Raw genomic sequence first — 18,957 nt, 5'->3', positions numbered from 1 at the left:
AGAAGAAACGAGAGGGGAGAGAAGAATTTGATGCAAGACAAAAAGGGTGTGAGTTTAAGAGAAAGAAGGGGGTGTTATTGGCAATTTAAAAGTTCCGTTAAACTCTCAATGCTCCGCAAGCGGAGAAAAAAACGCAGTTGTAAATAAGCAACCCCTTCCCTGCTTATTGAAATCGCGGTAAATGAGCCGTTTACTTTTTAATAACACAGATTTATACTCTTTACCAAACACCAAATATATTTAAAATGTAAAAAAAAAGTGATTTTAGGCTCCATAACGCAGTACCAAACGGAGCCATAGTATGTGGAGTAAGTTGACCTTCTTTTCTTTATTATAAGAATTACTACTGTTACAGGCCGGTACTATAAAATCAACGTTTTAATGGCTTCCTGGAATTTTGTTGAATTTAGAGAAAGAAAAAAAAATACATATTAGTCAGCCATGACTAGACTCCTTGTCAGTGGGTCCAGAGATAATTTTATTAGATATGATATCCACGTACTTCTGACTCATATATGCATGCCCTTCAGACTCAAAAATTGATTTACAATCTTCCTAATTTCGTAATCTGGGCTGCAGCCCTTATCGGTTTCTCTATTAGCTGTATTTGAGCGTTTCAATCGTTTGTGATTTGGATAAAATAGTTATGGAAACAGATTAGTTTTTCAGTTGAGGACTCCTTTGCTTCCTTATTTTCATGCAAGGACTTTTATCGAACTATAAGAACCCTACTTTGCCTACCTTTCTTCACCACAGCGTTTAATATTGCTTTCTCCTCTTTGCTTTGAGTCTGTTTCTTGGTTGAAGATTTGGAGACAAGGATGACTATCCTCATTGAGCAACCAGATCTTAATGGTATGCATGGTTCAATAAGCTTTATTGTTCATCTACGTAGTTCTTCTGCATTCTGATATTATTATCACATTTCTGATTACAGTGCCGCAATTGGAGGTCAAGAAGGTTTTGGACTCTGAGAACAATGAAGAAATGTGTGAATTGGTATTGGATGGTGGGTTTGTGATGCCAAAAGACATAGCCGACGACGATGGATGTGTGAAGCCAGAAGTTCTTGAGTCAAATGATGAGTTCATTGCCCCCGACATCAATGCATTTGGCCAGACATTCAGGTCTGGATTGTGCTGCTTCCTTTGTTTCGATCATGTTCATTTTCATTAAGGTTTCGAATTGAAGTCTGATGTAATAAATATGCAAACGCATTGTTGTAGGGATTATAATGCAGAAAGTGAGAGGCAGAAAAGTGTGGAGGAATTCTATAGGTTGAACCACATTCATCAGACATATGATTTTGTGAAGAGGATGAGGGAGGAGTATAGGAAGATGGATAGAGTGGAAATGAGCATTTGGGAATGCTGTGAGCTCCTTAATGAGGTTGTGGATGAAAGTGATCCTGACTTGGATGAACCGCAAATCGAGCATCTGCTGCAGACAGCTGAAGCAATTAGGAAAGACTATCCTAATGAAGATTGGCTGCATTTGACTGCTCTTATTCATGGTATATACCCTTTCAAAATCCATATATGCATTTGACTTTTTCAATTAGATAAGTGATTGATTAACTTACTCAATGTGGCATGTGTGTTTTCAGATCTTGGAAAAGTGCTTCTTCTTCCGAGCTTTGGAGGGCTTCCTCAATGGGCTGTTGTTGGTGAGTTTTGTGTTGTGGACATAGAAATGTGATGACCCTTTTCTCTCTCCTTTTGAGCTCTTTCAATTGACAAGGTCAATTTTTATGTTGCAGGAGACACACATCCTCTTGGTTGTGCTTTTGATGAATCCATTGTTCACCACAAGGTATGAACAAGTCTCAAAGCTAGGCTTGGCTAGATTGAGTGCATCTCAAAAGTGACTACAATCAATTAAGTAAAACTAAATTTGTCTGTTCTTGCAGTATTTCGAGGGCAATCCAGATCATCACAACCCTTCCTATAACACTAAGCACGGAATTTACTCTGAAGGCTGTGGACTAGAAAATGTCATGATTTCTTGGGGACACGATGACTACATGTACTTGGTATGCATTCACACAGTTCTGAATCAGGACTAATATATACATGTACTTGTCATAACTCTAGCTTGTTGGGCTAATTAACTTGCATATTGAATGTGTAGGTGGCCAAGGAAAATGGAACAACTTTGCCTGAAGCTGGATTGTTTGTTATCCGTTATCACTCCTTTTATCGTAAGCACTGTCCTCAAAATCTTTTTGAAGAATGCAGATAGTTGAGTACTTGAATCTGATATTCAAGCGGAATTTCTAATCCATTATATATATATCTTTCAGCTCTTCACAAGTCAGGGGCATATAAACATTTAATGAACAAGGAGGATAAAGAGAACTTGAAGTGGCTTAACATATTCAAGTAAGCTTTCTTCCCAATTCACTTGACTTGTTTACATTTTCTATGTTGTAGTTTTAGATCTCTCATGTGTTATATTTTGCAGCAAATATGATCTCTACAGCAAGAGCAAGGTTCGAGTTGATGTCGAAAAAGTCAAGCCCTACTATTTATCTCTTATTGACAAGGTGAGTTCTCTTCAGCAGTTCTACAATAGGATCAGAGCATTTTTGTATCTGTATATTCATGTTCTAAAGTGGATGTGTGAACTTTATTGCAGTATTTCCCAGCAAAGCTGAGATGGTGAGCCATACTAGGGAGAGTACAACTCTTTGCTCTCATTCATAATGTACAAACATTGTTTACAGAAGAAGAGACGTTGTGCTCCCTCCACTGCAGAGATTTATTTACAAGATTTATCTATGTATTCAGTTTCAAGAAATGTATTCTTGCGCTTATACGCGCACTACGGAAATACCCAATTAATTCCACAGATAAATAAAATAAGTTTATTCTTGGATCATTTCTACAGCACTAATTCATTTCCTTTGCACATTTCTTTTACTCTTGACCCTCAACATATTTTCCTCTAGCTCTTGGTCGATTCTTGCAATTGTTGTATAAGTTAAACGAGTTCGAAAACTAATACAGTAGCTGCTAGTGGTGTGTAATGGTGGCATTGCTCTTCTGATTAGAAAAGATATATTCCCATTTGTACAAGACAACACTAAAGCCAACATCAAAAGACCAAGTAACTATTAAGTGACTAATCTTTTCAAAAAAAAAAAAAAACTATTAAATGACTAATCACGTATCAAACAGGCAGAAAATATACCAAAGTACTGTTGGGTTATCTTATTGATCTTTTATCCTGAGACCTTTTTTCTCTCTCTAGAAACCCTAGAGGAACCCCCCTCTCTAGAACGCCGTTGGCTGCACATGTGCCTGTCCGGCTGCGCTCCGGCGTCGGCGACGGCTTCTGGCCTAGCTGGTGCACGTTGGGGGTGGCCGGACGGGTAGTCTAGTTCGGAGGTGTGCTTCCAACTCGGAGGTTGAGATCGGTGGGTGTTCTATCTCCTCTCTCCCGGTTGCAAGTGGTGGATGCTTCGTGGCGATGAGACGGGGTTCGGAGTAGGCTGGGTCCTTGCAGGGGCGGAGGCGACTTCTGGTGGTGGTCGGCCGGCTGGGTTTTGGTTGGTTGACGGTGATCGGACTTTGGTTTCGTCACAGGCAGAGGCGGCTGGTTGGGAGGCGGAGGTGGAGGCGCTGCAAGGCAGTCTGCGGCTTGGGCCGGGAGGGTTGGGTATGGCCCACCTTCTGGTCTGCCCTTCTGGGCTTGGGCACTGGCTGTGGGCCTTTTTGGGCTGAAGTTTGGGTTAAGGTTCCTTTTTGGGCCCTGCCTTGTGTTTTTCTTTTTTCTAGTTTAGTTTACTTTTGGGAACCCTAGGTTAGCATTACTCTCTATTTGTCAGGGAACTACGCACTTTCGTGCCTCTAGCAAATCCTCTTGAGTAGTAACAACAGAGGATTCTCGAGATAAGGGCAAAGGGAAGCTTTTGGTTCCCGGGTCTCCTTGCCTAGTACTTGAGATTAAGTTCTTTTCTATTTGCTTCTTAGTTCTCTCTAGTTGTACACCAATTGAGGTATCTAGGCGACTAGGTTTACTTTTCAATGAGAGGTTTGTAGTGAGGATTTGATCTCTTGTATGTAGGCTCACTAAGTGAGCGCATGTGTTTAGCAGTGAATGTCACCTGTCCTTTGTCTGATAGCTTAGACCATTTATGATTTTGGTGTAAGACAATATTGGATGTACGAGCCTTCTGGCCAATGATAATTGAATGAAGTTATCTCCTTTTCTCAAAAAAAAAAAAAACAGGCAGAAAATTCTTGATGCACCTAACAGGCTTGCACTGCCTAATTCACTATCCTTATAATAATGTAGCTTATGAAGTTTTGATAGCATTATATATTTATATATAGCAAAGCAAAGAAAACAAGAAAGAAGGTAACAAAAAAGAAAGGTTGCTTCTCATGGCGGTGGATGTGACTGATTATATTGGTATATATAACCTACCAAAGATTCATATTAATTGGTCCAACAATTCCATCGGGTGACATATACCTAGAATTGGGATAAACTAAGATAAGCTTCTAGTGACATATTCTGTTCTTTCTAATTGTAGCAAAGAGACTCTGTCTTTGCACCTGGATTGATTACAGCGTTGAATTGGACAAAACTGAGATGGAAGAACAAGAGCATTTATAGGTAACAAACCTCGAAAAAGCTTCCAAAGGGAATTTGGCACGTGCCATGCACACGTGCCTAGTCTGGCTGTTCATCATCAACTCTTCGTCTTCTTCCTGTGCTTCTCTGTCACAACCACAACGCAACACCAGACACCATAAACAATCCTTTCTCTGTTTACCATTTTCATTCATACAGTCAGATTTCCCAATAAAGGTCCTGGCTTTTTGGGTTTTCACATCATTCTCAATTCAGTGTTTGGTTAAAGTTCCAAACTTTGATCCAAAATCCACCTCAATCCAATCTCTGTAACCCAGAAATAGGGTTTTACATTCCCCCAATTTGATTCCCAAATCAATTTCCTTTCTGGGTTTGTCTCTGTGATGAGTTTGAAGTCTTCAAGATGGTTCCTTTTGCCTCAGTTCTCCACCACCTTTTCATTCTCAACCTCTTCACCCTTTTCACCATAAACCCTACTCTCTCCACTGATTTGGGCAATGAATTCTCAATCCTTAGCTTCGATTCCGATTACTTTCGTGGAGACTACGCGCCTCCATCGCCACCGCCGAGTCCGCCGGAGCCTCAGCCGCCCTCACTCTCCTGCAGTGAGGGTCTCAATGCAACTGGGTCTTTCGACACCATTTGTGAGCTCAATTCAAGCTTGAGTCTTGAAAATGATGTGTATATACATGGAAATGGGAGCTTTTATATCCTCCCTGGTGTTAATGTGAGCTGCCCACATTTGGGGTGCTCCATTGTGGTTAATATTAGTGGAGATTTTAGTTTAGGTAGCAATTCAGTGATTATTTCCGGGTTAGTTTCGGTTAATGCTTCCAATGTTAGCTTGTTTACTGGTTCAGTGATCAATGTGACCGGGATGGCGGGGGCGCCGCCTCCAATGACTAGTGGCACACCAGGGGGTGAGCAGGGTGCTGGTGGAGGTCATGGTGGGAGAGGAGCTAGTTGTGTCACAGATAACAAGAAGCTCCCGGATGATATTTGGGGTGGGGATCCATATGCTTGGTCATCGTTGGAGGAGCCGAAAAGTTATGGGAGTAAGGGTGGGAGTACTAGTAAGGAAGTGAAGTATGGTGGGGAAGGAGGTGGAAGGATTTGGTTGGAGACGAGAAACTCGATTGTTGTTGGGGGGAGTGTTTTGGCTGATGGTGGTGATGGTGGTATCAAGGGTGGAGGAGGGTCAGGAGGCAGCATATACATCAAAGGTCTTAGAATGTAAGTAATTTACCTGATGTTTCGTTGTTTGTTTAAGTTGAAATAATGACTCACAAATGCTTATGTATAATGGTATGCTCATTTGTAGATTTAGATGCTATAGGTTTGTCATGTTTGATTGATTGTTGCATACCTCTTGTGTGTTAAAAGTGTTCTTATTATTATTCTCAATCCATGTCTGCATAGAACAGATGAATTATTATGTTCTCTACGTATTGGTAGTGCAGGCTTTTGGGAACTTAAAGCAATATAAGGGTGGGAAACAACTATTAAAAATTTAATTCCTGTGGTCAAGAAAAGGATTAGGAAGAAGAAGAGTCTTATTACATGGTGACTAAATGCTGAGTCACTGGTGGATTTTGCTTTAAATTCCACCTGGTGGGGGAAGGTCGACTTTGTTAGGTTTAAGTTAAATGTGGACAGTTGGTAAATCATAGTTCAACACTTAATACATAGCATCTAAGAAAGCTTCACAACCACAATTATTTTTCTGTCAAGAGCAGGACCGGAAGTGGCATGATAAGTGCAATTGGGGGTAATGGATTTGCTGGAGGTGGAGGTGGAAGAATTTCTATCAATGTTTTCAGCAGGCATGATGAACCAGAAATCTTCAGTCATGGTAAGACTCAGATTTTTGTTTGAAGCTAATTTGTCAGAGGAACTGTGTGCTTAAAATTTCTTTTACGCAATATGCGGAGGAAGAACTTATATTTGAATTAACCACCAAAACTGCCTTGCTTTTGCATATTCCTGCTGGTATATTACTTATATCCGGCTTCTTCCTCAGGGGGAAGGAGTTTAGGCTGTCCTGAAAATGCAGGTGCTGCAGGGACATATTATGATGCTGTCCCTCGAAGGCTTATAGTCAGTAATCATAACTTGTCCACACGCACTGACACGCTTCTGTTGGAGTTTCCTAAACTGCCCCTCTGGACAAATGTTGATATACAAGATCATGCCAAGGCTCTGGTTCCTCTGTTTTGGAGCCGTGTTCAGGTCATTGAAGAACTAACATCTTTTGCTCTGTCATCTTGCTGAACATGAATTAATATGCATTGCCTCTCTAGTTGATGTTGGTTTCAGTTAAGACAAAAATGCTTCTTTTGGCAGATGGTATTCCAATCCTGCATACTTTATCGGCCCCATCATGATTTATATTTTAAGTTTTTCTTTTTAACAGGTTAGAGGTCAAATTCGTTTATCATGTGGTGCAGTTTTGAGTTTTGGTCTTCAACATTTTGCTTCATCGGAGTTTGAGTTAATGGCAGAAGAGCTTCTAATGAGTGATTCTATCGTCAAGGCAAGTGTCAGACTTTTCATTTGTTTTTTTCTTTTCTTATTCTAATCTTTAATGTAGTATTCCAGTGTTTTCCCCCTTGTAGTGTCACTACTATTTTTGATTCTACTCATTGTAAGATGTTCATTACTGTCTTTTCCTTTACATTTAGATATTTGGTGCTCTTCGAATGTCTGTGAAAATGCACTTGATGTGGAATTCCAAAATGCTTATAGAGGGTGGTGTTGATGCACTTGTGGCAACATCCTTGCTTGAAGCAACCAATTTAATGGTTCTCAGGGTACATTATAAACAGAACCTTGATTTTAAATAACCTATTGTGTGTTTATATTGTTTAAATTATAAATTTGTGCTTTGTATTTGGTTGTCAGGAGTCCTCTGTGATACATTCTACTGCGAATTTGGGAGTTCATGGACAAGGTTTCTTGAATTTGACTGGGCCAGGAGATGTTATTGAAGCAAAACACCTGGTTCTCTCCTTATTTTTTAGTATCAATGTAAGCTACAGATTCATTATGTAGATCCTATTGGTTCTCCTTGTTGGGAATATGAAAACTATATTTTGGTTACTTGATTTTTAAACTATAAATTTGATTAACTTATATATACATATTCTCATTCACCCGTACTCTGTAGATTTTTAAAGTGTACTGTTGATTTGTTCACTAATCGTCACTCCGCTTGCGGTGTTGCTATGCATTTACACACTGAATGTCTGTTTCTCATATGAAGGTTGGACCTGGATCTTTTCTGCGAGGGCCTTTGGATCGCAGCAGTAGTAACTTTACGTAAGTTATATATCCATAGTTCTTAGTACTGCTATTTTTTTTCTTATTTTTGATGAACTTGATATCCATTTTTGGAAATGGTAGGACACCCCAACTCAACTGTGAGCTCCCAAATTGCCCTGTGGAATTACTTCATCCACCTGAAGATTGTAACATGAACTCTACATTGACCTTCACTCTTCAGGTCTCCCATTGATACAGATTGAGAACTAAGTACTTATCTTGGTCAATTTGGTAAAACTTTTGTAATGGTTAAATGAATTACACCTTCCGTGTCTGATGAGCGGTTGGCTTGGATTGCTGCTCCAGATTTGTCGAGTTGAAGATGTTATTGTTGAAGGCATTATAACTGGATCTGTTATACATTTTCACTGGGTGAGAGATGTAGTTGTACACTCTTCTGGGGTAATTACTGCATCTGGTCTGGGTATGCCTTCTGTCTATTATTGTTTTAACTGTTTTGACTAAATTGAGGACCTGAATTTTTGGATTTGAAGTGACAAATGAAATTTCTTAATCTTTGAAAGATATAGTCCCACAATGTCATAATTTTATAGAAGGTTCAAGTTTCAGATTTTGACTTATGATATGCATTCTCAGATCTAATGAATCTTGATTTTGAATGTGTAGGTTGCACTGGTGGGCTGGGTAGAGGAAGATTTTTTGTAAATGGTCTTGGCAGCGGTGGCGGGCATGGAGGCAAAGGTGGAGATGGGTTTTACAACGGAAGTTTTATTGAAGGTGGTGTTTCCTATGGAAATGCTGATTTACCTTGTGAACTTGGTAGTGGTAGTGGAAATGATAGTCTAGCTGGTGCAACAGCAGGTGGTGGTATTATTGGTAAGATTTAAATTGTTCTTTGCAACTTTATGTGGAATTTAGATAACTCTTACGCAGTGATAAAGGTCTTGGAGGCTTGATTATATAGGCAAATGCGACTATATAACTTTAATTTATTTATTTTCTTTTCATACTTCATTCTCTGTATGGGGTTTTTTACGCTGCAAGGCTCATTTATTGAACCTAAGCAGGATTTATAGGAATAAGATATTTAAGATCCAAGCAGAACGCATTATCAGTCATGGATCAGATGTTTAAATATGAACTTTTTCTTCAAACCCAATAAAATAAAAATGTTATTTTGTTTCTGTTTCTTTTTCCTGATGTATAATTTTTTTATATTTAATTATGTTTTTTTTTTTTTATCTTGAACAGTAATGGGTTCATTGGAGCGCTCATTGTCTAGTTTTACTCTTGCGGGCTCTCTTAGAGCTGATGGAGAAACCTTTGGAGAAAATTTTGGGGAGAAAGTTGGTCGGACCATTTCAAATATAGGTCCTGGCGGTGGATCCGGTGGAACCATTCTTTTGTTTGTTCAGACATTAGCACTTGGTGATTCTTCTACAATCTCAACTGTTGGTGGGCATGGTAGTCCTAGTGGTGGCGGTGGAGGAGGTGGTGGGAGGATTCACTTCCATTGGTCGGACATACCGGTTGGGGATGCATATCTACCCATAGCAAGCGTGCGAGGAAACATTAATACTGGGTTTGTATCTGGAAATTGTTATTTTTTTTCCCAGTTTCAATATATTTCCCTTTGCAGCTTTAACTTCTATCAAGTAACTATAATGAATAATTAAGTATGATTATTTGCACAGTTAATGATAGGTATGTTGGAATACATCCTAGGAAATTGTTTAAATTTATTTATTTATTTTTGATCTGATAATTAATTGGTTTTACCTAAACATCGTTGAAGTAATAATTTTGGTGCTTCTGTTCCCTCCCAATTCTGGCTTAAGGGCAGCTCCTCCCCCTTAGGAAGGACGGAGTGTGAGTTTGTATTCTTTCTCTGGTGGATATATCTGTACTCGGTTTAGTTCCAGAGAGGAAGAAAAAAAATAAAAATTGATCAATGAGTCTTGTGTAAGAGGTTAAACTCTTTAAAAAATTGGAGAAGGCAAGTCAAATGAGGTCAAATGAAGCTCCAAAATGTGTTTAGTACTATTGATGAACATGATCTTTTATGGGGTGTGGGCTTCAGAATTAACTCCTTGCTCCCTATACGAAATGAGGCAAGGGAAAGATGTGAATAAATAACTTGTCATATTTTTCCCCTAATATTTTTATTAAGCTGATTTTTGCTTCTGATTGGATGTTCTTCTTAGAAGCCAACATATCTGCTAAACTACTTAATTAAACAAGCAAATAGCAGGTGATAAATCGTTTTTCACTTGTTAAAATTTGCAATCAAATAGCTGCCAACCAAATTTTTAACTTTTGTTTTACTGAATGCATTTCAAAAATAACTTTTTTCCTTAGAATACATTTCTGGTATTGCAAGATAATCACTTTTACACCCTCTTTCTCCTCTTGTTGATGGCAGGGGAGGATTCGGTAGAGGAAATGGGCGTGCTGGACAAAATGGGACTATCACTGGAAGGGCCTGTCCCAGAGGGTTATATGGTATCTTTTGTGAGGTAGTATACAATTCATACGACTACCTCTGGTTAATATATTGTATTGCTGGCGTTGAAAATTCCACTTGATTTTACATATATGTTAGTGATACATATCCTCGATCTTTAAATCATTTGATTTACTAGGGGTACATATGATAGGTCAGCAACTTATTGGTTCATATTAACTTCATATGCGTATTGAGCTCCGCGATTGTAGGATTGAGGATGCCTTTAGGGCTTGCATTTTCTCCTAGTTATTCACCTTTATGTTTACTATTTGAGTAAACTGCACTGCAGGAATGCCCTCTTGGCACCTTTAAGAATGTCAGTGGCTCTGCTAGAGCCCTTTGTCATGCTTGTCCTTCTTTTCAGCTTCCGCATCGTGCCATATATGTTATCGTTCGAGGTATTCCTGAACTTTTTTCTAGTCACTAATTTATGCAGAATTTTTCATGCTTGCGGCATTTCACATCGTTTCTCATTACTTCTCTTTACCCAGGTCTTTATGGATAGTTTGCTGGTTTTTATGGATATTGGTTATTTAGACTTGTGTTGCATGATTAGTCCTGTAAATTTTATTTTTTTTGAAAAGAAACAGCTTTTTATTGAAAAGCGAAAATCAAGTTACAAAGAGACGGACAAGGAGTCCGCTTCAAAGATCTAAAGAGGGCAGCTAGGGCTATAGGCTTAGCATTTCGTCTAATAATACTAATCAAAGCTTAGGGGCTTATACTACAGCTGCTTGCCAGTTCAGAATAATGGAAGAAATATTATAATCCTTAAATTCCTTAGAAATAGAAGCCCATAAGGATGCCCAGAACTTGACTCTCTCCCACAGGTCTTCCCTCTCCACCTCTCCATAGTTTTCAAATAGTCTTTTATTTCTTTCCATCCAGACCACCCAAACTACAGCTAGCACCCCACAACCCCAAAGGGTTCTGGCCTTTTTCCCTTTACCAAAAGCTATAGGGTTTTCTCTTAGCAAGTCACTTCTCTCTAATGGAGTTGTCCAGTCCACTCTTGCCTCCCTAAATAACTTTATCCATAAGAAATTAGCCACTTCACAATGCACAAAGACATGATCAGCACTTTCCCCTTGAGCTTTGCATAAAATGCACCAGTAAGGAGAAAAACAACTTCCCGGTCTTCTCCTTTGAAGAACATCGCATGTATTCGTCTTCCCCAGTACCACAAGCCGTCCCAAAATCTTCACCTCAGTAGGGACCTTGACGTTCCAAATAAACTTTGCAGGAGCAAAAATTGGATCTGATCCACCACTAGTTAAGAAGCTATGGAAAGATTTTATTGAAGTTTCATTTCAGGTGCTGTAAATTTCATTGAAGTTTCATTTTAGGTGAACCAGCTCTTTAACGTCATTCAACTTTTATCAGGTGGTGTTACTGAGACTCCATGTCCATACAAGTGCGTTTCTGACAGATATCACATGCCAAACTGTTATACAGCAGTTGAAGAATTGGTATACACTTTCGGTGGACCGTGGTTGTTCTGTCTTATTCTGTTAGGTCTCCTCGTCCTCTTAGCTCTTGTGCTCAGTGTTGCACGAATGAAATATGTTACTGCAGACGAATTACCGGCTGCTGTGCCTGCTCGACGGGGCTCCCGTATAGATCATTCTTTCCCTTTCCTTGAATCGTTAAATGAGGTTCACTTCCATTTTCTTCCTTGGGCTGCTACTGTTTTCGTTACCTGAATAAGGTTCACAAAAACCAAAGTAGAGTGTTCTGCTCTTTATATTGCATTCGGTATAATATAATCATGTTGTCATTCAGGTTTTGGAAACAAATAGAAATGAGGAATCTCAGAGTCATGTGCATAGGATGTATTTCATGGGGCCAAATACATTCAGTGAACCTTGGCATCTACCTCATTCCCCTCCAGAACAAATAACAGAGATAGTGTATGATTTCTTTCCCTTTTGGTATATGATGAATTTAGTAGTTGGGTCCCCACTTGCAAAATAATGCTGTTCGTCAAGCCTATGTTCGGTTATGCAAGTGTATTCAATCATTGGTCATAGTTATTAACTGAAGTTTCGTAAACTTTGCAATTGTATAAGTGGTTAAGTATTTCATTACTTGGCAGATATGAGGATGCATTCAATCGGTTTGTGGATGAGATTAATGGTTTAGCTGCTTATCAGTGGTGGGAAGGATCAGTCTACAGCATTCTTTCTATTCTTGCCTATCCACTTGCTTGGTGTTGGCTACAGAGTCGACGGAAACAGAAATTACAACAACTTCGTGAATTTGTTCGATCAGAATATGATCATTCTTGCTTGCGTTCTTGTCGTTCCCGTGCACTATATGAAGGGATTAAGGTTGATCTCTAAAATAATCCTTTGTTTGAAGTGTTTCAGTACACACATTGTTTGGACTCATAATGTTTTAAGATGTTAAGAACCGCGAACAATTTTTGTCTGCTACAGAACTTGCCTATATTTACATGAGTCTTGTACTCTTATGAAATACAAACAGATAATCAATTGTTTGATCTTCAGTTTCTAAGGCAATTATGCTACTGTTCTCTTCCTACCAATTTCTGATTTCCCTAAGAGGCATTGTTAAATTTTGGTTTGATTCAAGAGTTTTAGTATGTGCATTTACAATTTTGTATTGCAGGTGGCTGCAACTACAGATTTGATGCTTGCATATGTGGACTTTTTCCTAGGTGGAGATGAGAAAAGAGCTGGCCTTCCTCCCCGTCTTCATCAGAGATTTCCAATGTCTATAATTTTTGGAGGAGATGGAAGTTACATGGCTCCTTTCTCTCTTCAGAGTGATAACATTCTTACTAGCCTCATGAGTCAGGTTTGTTATCTATTCTTGTTTAGGGTTATGTGAAGTTCAGCTCCTATTGGTATTTAAATGAACAGACTTCTGATTATTATATTTTGATCTTTATTCAGTCTGTTCCACCTACCATCTGGTATCGGCTTGTAGCCGGTCTAAATGCTCAGTTGCGCTTAGTCCGGCATGGACACTTAAAACTGACTTTTAGTCATGTTACTAGCTGGCTTGAAACACATGCAAAACCTACTCTTGGTGCATTTGGCATACATGTTGATCTTGCCTGGTTTCAGCCTACAGCGTCTGGATATTGCCACTTCGGAATTGTGGTTTATGCTATGGAAGTTGAAAGTCTGCCATCTGAATTGGACGGTCAAGGTGCATTCTTTCCACCAGAGCATCAGTCACGGTAAAGATCTGCTTAAATTTATATCTGTAGTGTGTTGAGCCTTATCCTCACGTTTCTTCCACCACATTAATTTGTTGCAGCATGCCAAGAAATCATTGGGAAAACCAAATTGAACATTTGAGACTCATCGACCTTTGGATATCTCAAAAGAAGTTTTCTGGAGGGATTTTACACACCAAAGGCTTGAGGACGTTAAAAGAGAAGAAAGCCATATGTTATCCCTTCTCTTTTATACTTTATAATGCTAAACCCATTGGCCATCAGGTTGAGAGTCTTTAGCTATTCCTTGTTATGATATTTGGTTGAGGTTTTTAGATACTAACTCTCACTTGCACTCTTTCTTCTTTCGTCTCAGGATCTTGTTGGTTTGGTCATTTCTATTTTACTCTTGGGAGACTTTAGCTTAGTTTTGCTCACTTTGCTCCAGCTGTATTCTATTTCACTCTTAAGTTTATTCTTAGTCTTGTTCATTCTTCCTCTTGGTCTACTATTCCCCTTCCCGGCTGGAATCAGCGCTTTGTTTAGTCACGGGGCTAGACGTTCAGCAGGTCTTGCCCGTTTATATGCTTTGTGGAATCTCACATCCTTGATCAATGTTGTAAGTTGTTCGAAACCTTTTGGCTTAGTTAGCATGTAAAGAAAGTACATACACTAGAAGGTAACATTATTTGATGTTGCTGATTCCTGACATTCGTCTCTGGTGACAGGTAGTTGCTTTTATATGTGGATTGATTCATTATACGACTCACTCAAATAAAAATCATTCCAACTTTCAGTCCTGGACTTTTAGCATGTAAGTTTTTCGCTCAAGGACAGCAACTTCAGCAGTACCCTGTAATTTTGATCGCAGCAACTTCAAATCTCACTGATGAAAAATTCTTGTCTGCAGGGATGAAAGTGAATGGTGGGTGCTTCCTTGTGGTCTAGTACTGTGCAAACTTATCCAATCACGACTTATTGATTGCCTTGTGGCAAACCAGGAAATTCAGGATCACTCATTGTACAGCAATGACCCTGAACTGTTCTGGCAGTCGTGATTCATGATCAGATGCTGCTTCGACCCTGAAGAGACCTGATTTTTTTTTTTAATTTTGTTCTACCATGAATTTTGGTATATATTCAGTCCCTTATAGGAACTCCTTTTTTTGATCTAGGTCACATTGCCTTTTCGGACAGTACAACTATAACCTGTAACACAGTTTTCTGACTTTTCTCAATCTATATGGCAATTTGCATTGTAGTTTGCCTCCTCTTTCATATACAGTATCAATAGTCTGGCTGTTATGTTCGTTACACTCTTTGACATTTCCATTACTTTTCCATTGGTTGATTGGAATTGGCCTTCCCTGGCTATTGACATTTCCATTACAAGCCTAACATTTTGAAAATAAGCGAAAAGTTCTCTGACACCAATCAATCCTTAGAAGTCTGGATTCTTGACATCTTTGATTACGAAACGATCACAGCAAAGCTGAGTTTATACTCCTTTCCGACGACCAAGTCGGTGAAAATGGCTTCCACGGAATCACATCACCACCGGAGTCTGTTTTTAATTTCCGGGCATTGTCAGCATTATCAGTCTAACACTCCACCCATTATTTTAGTTCCACGATGTAAACAAGAAGTAATAAACAAAGTCCACTTTAACTTCCATACCTACTTTACAAGCTCTTCCAAACCAAATTACAAACACAAACTTGGCTTTGCTTTGTGTCAAGAAAATTCCAGTCCAAAATAAATATAGGTAAACAGTAAAAAGTACACTCGGCATTTTGAAGCTTAACACAAAAGTTATATATAACTTACACAAGTAAGATTCTCACGTCTTGGCTGACGTGTCAGCAGCACAGTGGCCGGAGGTTGGCCAGGTGGAGACGGAATCTTCCCAATATATGGTTAGTGTTTCTCATTTGGCAGGAAGAATCTGATGACACACATAAGAAATTAAGAAGAAGCCAATCGAAAACAGAACTTTGTATTGGGTTCGAAAAACCGACCACATTAAAATGGTGACAGTGATATTATTAATAATATTTTCCATAATTCCTGCCACTTCTCCCATTTCCCTAAACTACATTTTGTCTCTTCTCTGTTTCTGAGCAGAGAGAGAGAGAGAGAGAGAGAGCTATGGGTCAGCAGAGCTTGGCAACTCCACTTCTGTCTGATAACAACAAGAAGAGCTGGAACAGGAATCCTAGAGCTCTGTGGATTCTGCTTGCTTTTACAGCAATCATTTGTAAATTTTGTTTCTTTAATTTCCCTCTCAATTTTTCACCTTTCTGATTTTGATTTTGATTTTGATTTTGTGTTTGGGTTGATCCTTGTAATGGGTTTGCATGATCAATTGAGATTCAATTTGACTGCAATTAATTGTATGGAAACTGTGAGAACCCAGTTTTCTTTTTTCCTGTTCTGGTTCTCAAGTGCTTGACTTTCTTCAGTGTGGTAGGTAGACATGTGTGCATGTTGGCATTAGAGATACCAGAATCTTTAAAAATGAATTTGGCTGTGTGTTGGGTTTTTGGATTGGTTTGATTTTGTGTATGACATGGTAGTGAAGTTTTGATCTTGACTGCCCTTATTGGGTTTTGTTCATGTTGTAGTTGTGGGGCTTATTTTTGGTGGCAGCAACGGCAACACAAATGGCTGGGTAGTACTGAGAGAATCAGATAAGGGGATTGGAGCAAATGAATCTGACATTGTTGAGTCAGAGCATGGTGTTGTTGCTGCTGATGATGCCAGGTGTTCCAAAATCGGTGCATCGATTCTTAGGCAGGGTGGGCATGCTGTTGATGCTTCAGTGGCAACAGCATTGTGCCTTGGCGTTGTTAATCCGATGGCAAGTGGAATAGGAGGTGGGGGGTTTATGGTTGTCAGATCTTCAGCAACCTCGAAAACCCAAGCTTTCGATATGAGGGAAACTGCTCCTTCAGCTGCTTCACAGGTTCAAAAACCCTCTTCTTTTTTTTCAGCTAACATACTCAGTTGATCGGAAATGATTTGTCAGTTATACTAGAATTGTAGCATAAGATGATGATTTTCACAGTAATGGTCTCCTGTATGTTAATGGAACTGTATTTGTGGATAAACAGAATATGTATGAAAGCAATCCTGAAGCCAAGTTATATGGTGCATTGTCAATGGGGGTTCCTGGTGAGATTGCTGGTCTACATGAAACATGGTTACAACATGGGCGAATGGCGTGGAGGACTTTATTTCAGCCTGCAATAAAGCTGGCTAAAGAGGGATTTGAAGTTGCTCCTTATCTTGGAGGACATATACGTTCATGTGAAGAAATGATTTTAAAAGACCCTGGCTTAAGGCAAGTGTTTGCCCCAAACGGGAAGGTGTTAAAAGCAGGTGATAAGTGTTATAATGTGGAACTTGGCAATAGCTTGGAGGCAATTGCAGAACTGGGGCCACAAGCCTTCTACAACGGTAGTCTTGGTGAAAAAATTGTAAAAGATGTGAGAGAGGCTGGTGGGATTTTGACAATGGAGGATTTGAGGAATTACAAAGTGAATGTTACGGATGCCATGACTGCAAATGTGTTGGGATATACCATATCAGGAATGCCACCTCCTTCAGCTGGAACTTTGGGGCTTTCTATGGTGGGTGCTATCTTTTCCTATTTCCTTGTTTACCATTCTGTTCTGTAGCTTTATTGATGTCACCCTGACCATGTGAACTGTTTACACTTTGGTAAAAACAGATTCTCAACATCTTCAACAGCTATGGAAATTCAGATGCAGCAAACGGAGATCTTGGTCTGCATCGTCTGATTGAAGCATTGAAACACATGTTTGCAATCCGAATGAACTTGGGTGATCCTGCTTTTGTAGATACCCATGAATATGCATCTAATATGCTTTCTCCATCCTTTGCTAAGGAAATTCAGCAGAAGATATTTGACAACACAACTTTCCCACCAGAGTACTATTCATACAGGCATGATCACCCAACATTTTATAGTCTAAATTAGAGCTTCCTTTCTCGACATAAATTTTTGACCACTTAGTCATTATTCTAAAAGCTATTCAGCTCATAACTTAACAGGTGGAGTCAGCTCAGAGATCACGGAACAAGTCATTTCTGCATAGTAGATGCAGACAGAAATGCGGTATCGATGACAACCACTGTAAACTATCCTTTTGGAGGTGGAGTACTCTCTCCTTCTACTGGAATTGTGCTCAACAATGAGATGGGTGACTTCTCAATTCCCACTGACATATCGCCAGACCATCTCCCTCCTGCTCCGTCAAATTTCATTGAACCAATCAAAAGACCTTTATCTTCCATGACTCCTATAATAGTCACAAAGGTATAAGAAAATACTGCTTATGTACTTGAGGTGTTATCGAGAAAAGCTTAGTGCCAATTTGACAAGCAACATTGTTGGTCGTTGCAGGATAATCAATTGGTTGGTGTGCTTGGAGGTAGTGGTGGTTTGAACATTATCCCAGCTGTAACTCAGGTGTTTATCAATTATTTCATATTGGGGATGGAACCTTTAGCCGCAGTTCAAAGTCCAAGGGTCTACCACAGGGTAATTGTTTAACTTGTTTTAATTCTTTGTCATGATACACATTAAGGACTCTCACCTCTATATTTGTTTGCTGATTCTTTTCTCTTCGATAATGCAGCTAATACCAAACATAGTGTCCTATGAAAACTGGACTGTAATCGATGGAGATCATATCGAGCTTTCAGACGAAAGAAAGCTCTTCTTGCAGGAGCGGGGTCATGAATTGCAGGCTAAAGCCGGGGGAGCCATCACTCAGCTCATTGTTCAAAGACTTGGAAACCCTATTCGGATGGGCAGGAAATGTGGTAGAAGTTCAAATGAAAACGTTTTCCATGGTATACTCACTGCTGTAAGTGACCCTAGAAAAGATGGAAGGCCTGCAGCTGTATGATAATATTGCAAATTGTTTATAGATTAAAATGTATGTTGTTGAGGGATAGGTCTTGGTTAGAATCGTGTGTTGCTAGTGTAAATATCAATTGGGAAATCTGAATATGTTCAGGGGACTTTGGGTATGTTTACCAAGACTTATTTCAATAACTCTTTAGCAGGGATGATCTTTCTTACATGGTTTGTAGTCGGGTCAATGAGGTGTGTGGCACTCTTTTTCCCTTACTAACGTCAATTAAGAAATGGTAAAACAGTAGTGGATTCAATATGAGAATTTCTTGATCAATTAATATATAGGGCATATATATCGATCTGATTGCTTTTTAACTTAGGTTTGAATCTAGCTAGTTGGAAAAGAGAAAAAAAAAGGGAAAGTAATTCGATCATCTTAATATACATATAGCTTCAACCAACACATTCAACATGCAAATGAGAAAGAAAATA

General features: G+C 39.2%; 3 protein-coding genes across 3 annotated transcripts; all 3 read left to right on the top strand.

The window, feature by feature from the left end:
* The first annotated feature begins 527 nt into the window (after window positions 1–527).
* On the top strand, window positions 528–2,880 carry LOC133727048 (inositol oxygenase 4-like). Its single transcript, XM_062154675.1, has 10 exons — window positions 528–855; window positions 938–1,127; window positions 1,227–1,513; window positions 1,607–1,666; window positions 1,760–1,812; window positions 1,910–2,032; window positions 2,131–2,200; window positions 2,303–2,381; window positions 2,464–2,545; window positions 2,638–2,880. The coding sequence occupies exons 1-10, from the start codon at window positions 822–824 to the stop codon at window positions 2,662–2,664; spliced, it is 1,005 nt and encodes a 334-aa protein (XP_062010659.1). The 5' UTR covers window positions 528–821; the 3' UTR covers window positions 2,665–2,880.
* Window positions 2,881–4,478: 1,598 nt separating this feature from the next.
* Window positions 4,479–14,838, top strand: LOC133712334 (uncharacterized). Its single transcript, XM_062138441.1, has 22 exons — window positions 4,479–5,835; window positions 6,339–6,454; window positions 6,623–6,831; window positions 7,016–7,135; window positions 7,284–7,412; window positions 7,504–7,629; window positions 7,865–7,920; window positions 8,005–8,104; window positions 8,230–8,347; window positions 8,551–8,760; window positions 9,136–9,466; window positions 10,307–10,400; window positions 10,680–10,788; window positions 11,774–12,045; window positions 12,173–12,300; window positions 12,486–12,720; window positions 13,022–13,210; window positions 13,309–13,598; window positions 13,679–13,862; window positions 13,954–14,196; window positions 14,306–14,391; window positions 14,488–14,838. The coding sequence occupies exons 1-22, from the start codon at window positions 5,006–5,008 to the stop codon at window positions 14,633–14,635; spliced, it is 4,323 nt and encodes a 1,440-aa protein (XP_061994425.1). The 5' UTR covers window positions 4,479–5,005; the 3' UTR covers window positions 14,636–14,838.
* A 718-nt stretch (window positions 14,839–15,556) lies between these two features.
* On the top strand, window positions 15,557–18,689 carry LOC133712343 (glutathione hydrolase 3). Its single transcript, XM_062138452.1, has 7 exons — window positions 15,557–15,834; window positions 16,202–16,542; window positions 16,691–17,209; window positions 17,311–17,546; window positions 17,655–17,919; window positions 18,007–18,144; window positions 18,242–18,689. Exons 1-7 carry the CDS (start codon window positions 15,726–15,728, stop codon window positions 18,512–18,514), a joined length of 1,881 nt encoding a protein of 626 aa, XP_061994436.1. The 5' UTR covers window positions 15,557–15,725; the 3' UTR covers window positions 18,515–18,689.
* Window positions 18,690–18,957: the final 268 nt, after the last annotated feature.

Source organism: Rosa rugosa, chromosome 1 (genome assembly GCF_958449725.1).
Source record: "Rosa rugosa chromosome 1, drRosRugo1.1, whole genome shotgun sequence".
Taxonomy (NCBI): Eukaryota; Viridiplantae; Streptophyta; class Magnoliopsida; order Rosales; family Rosaceae; genus Rosa; species Rosa rugosa.
Note: the sequence above shows the minus strand (reverse complement) of the source record. Positions and strands in the feature narration are given on the sequence as shown.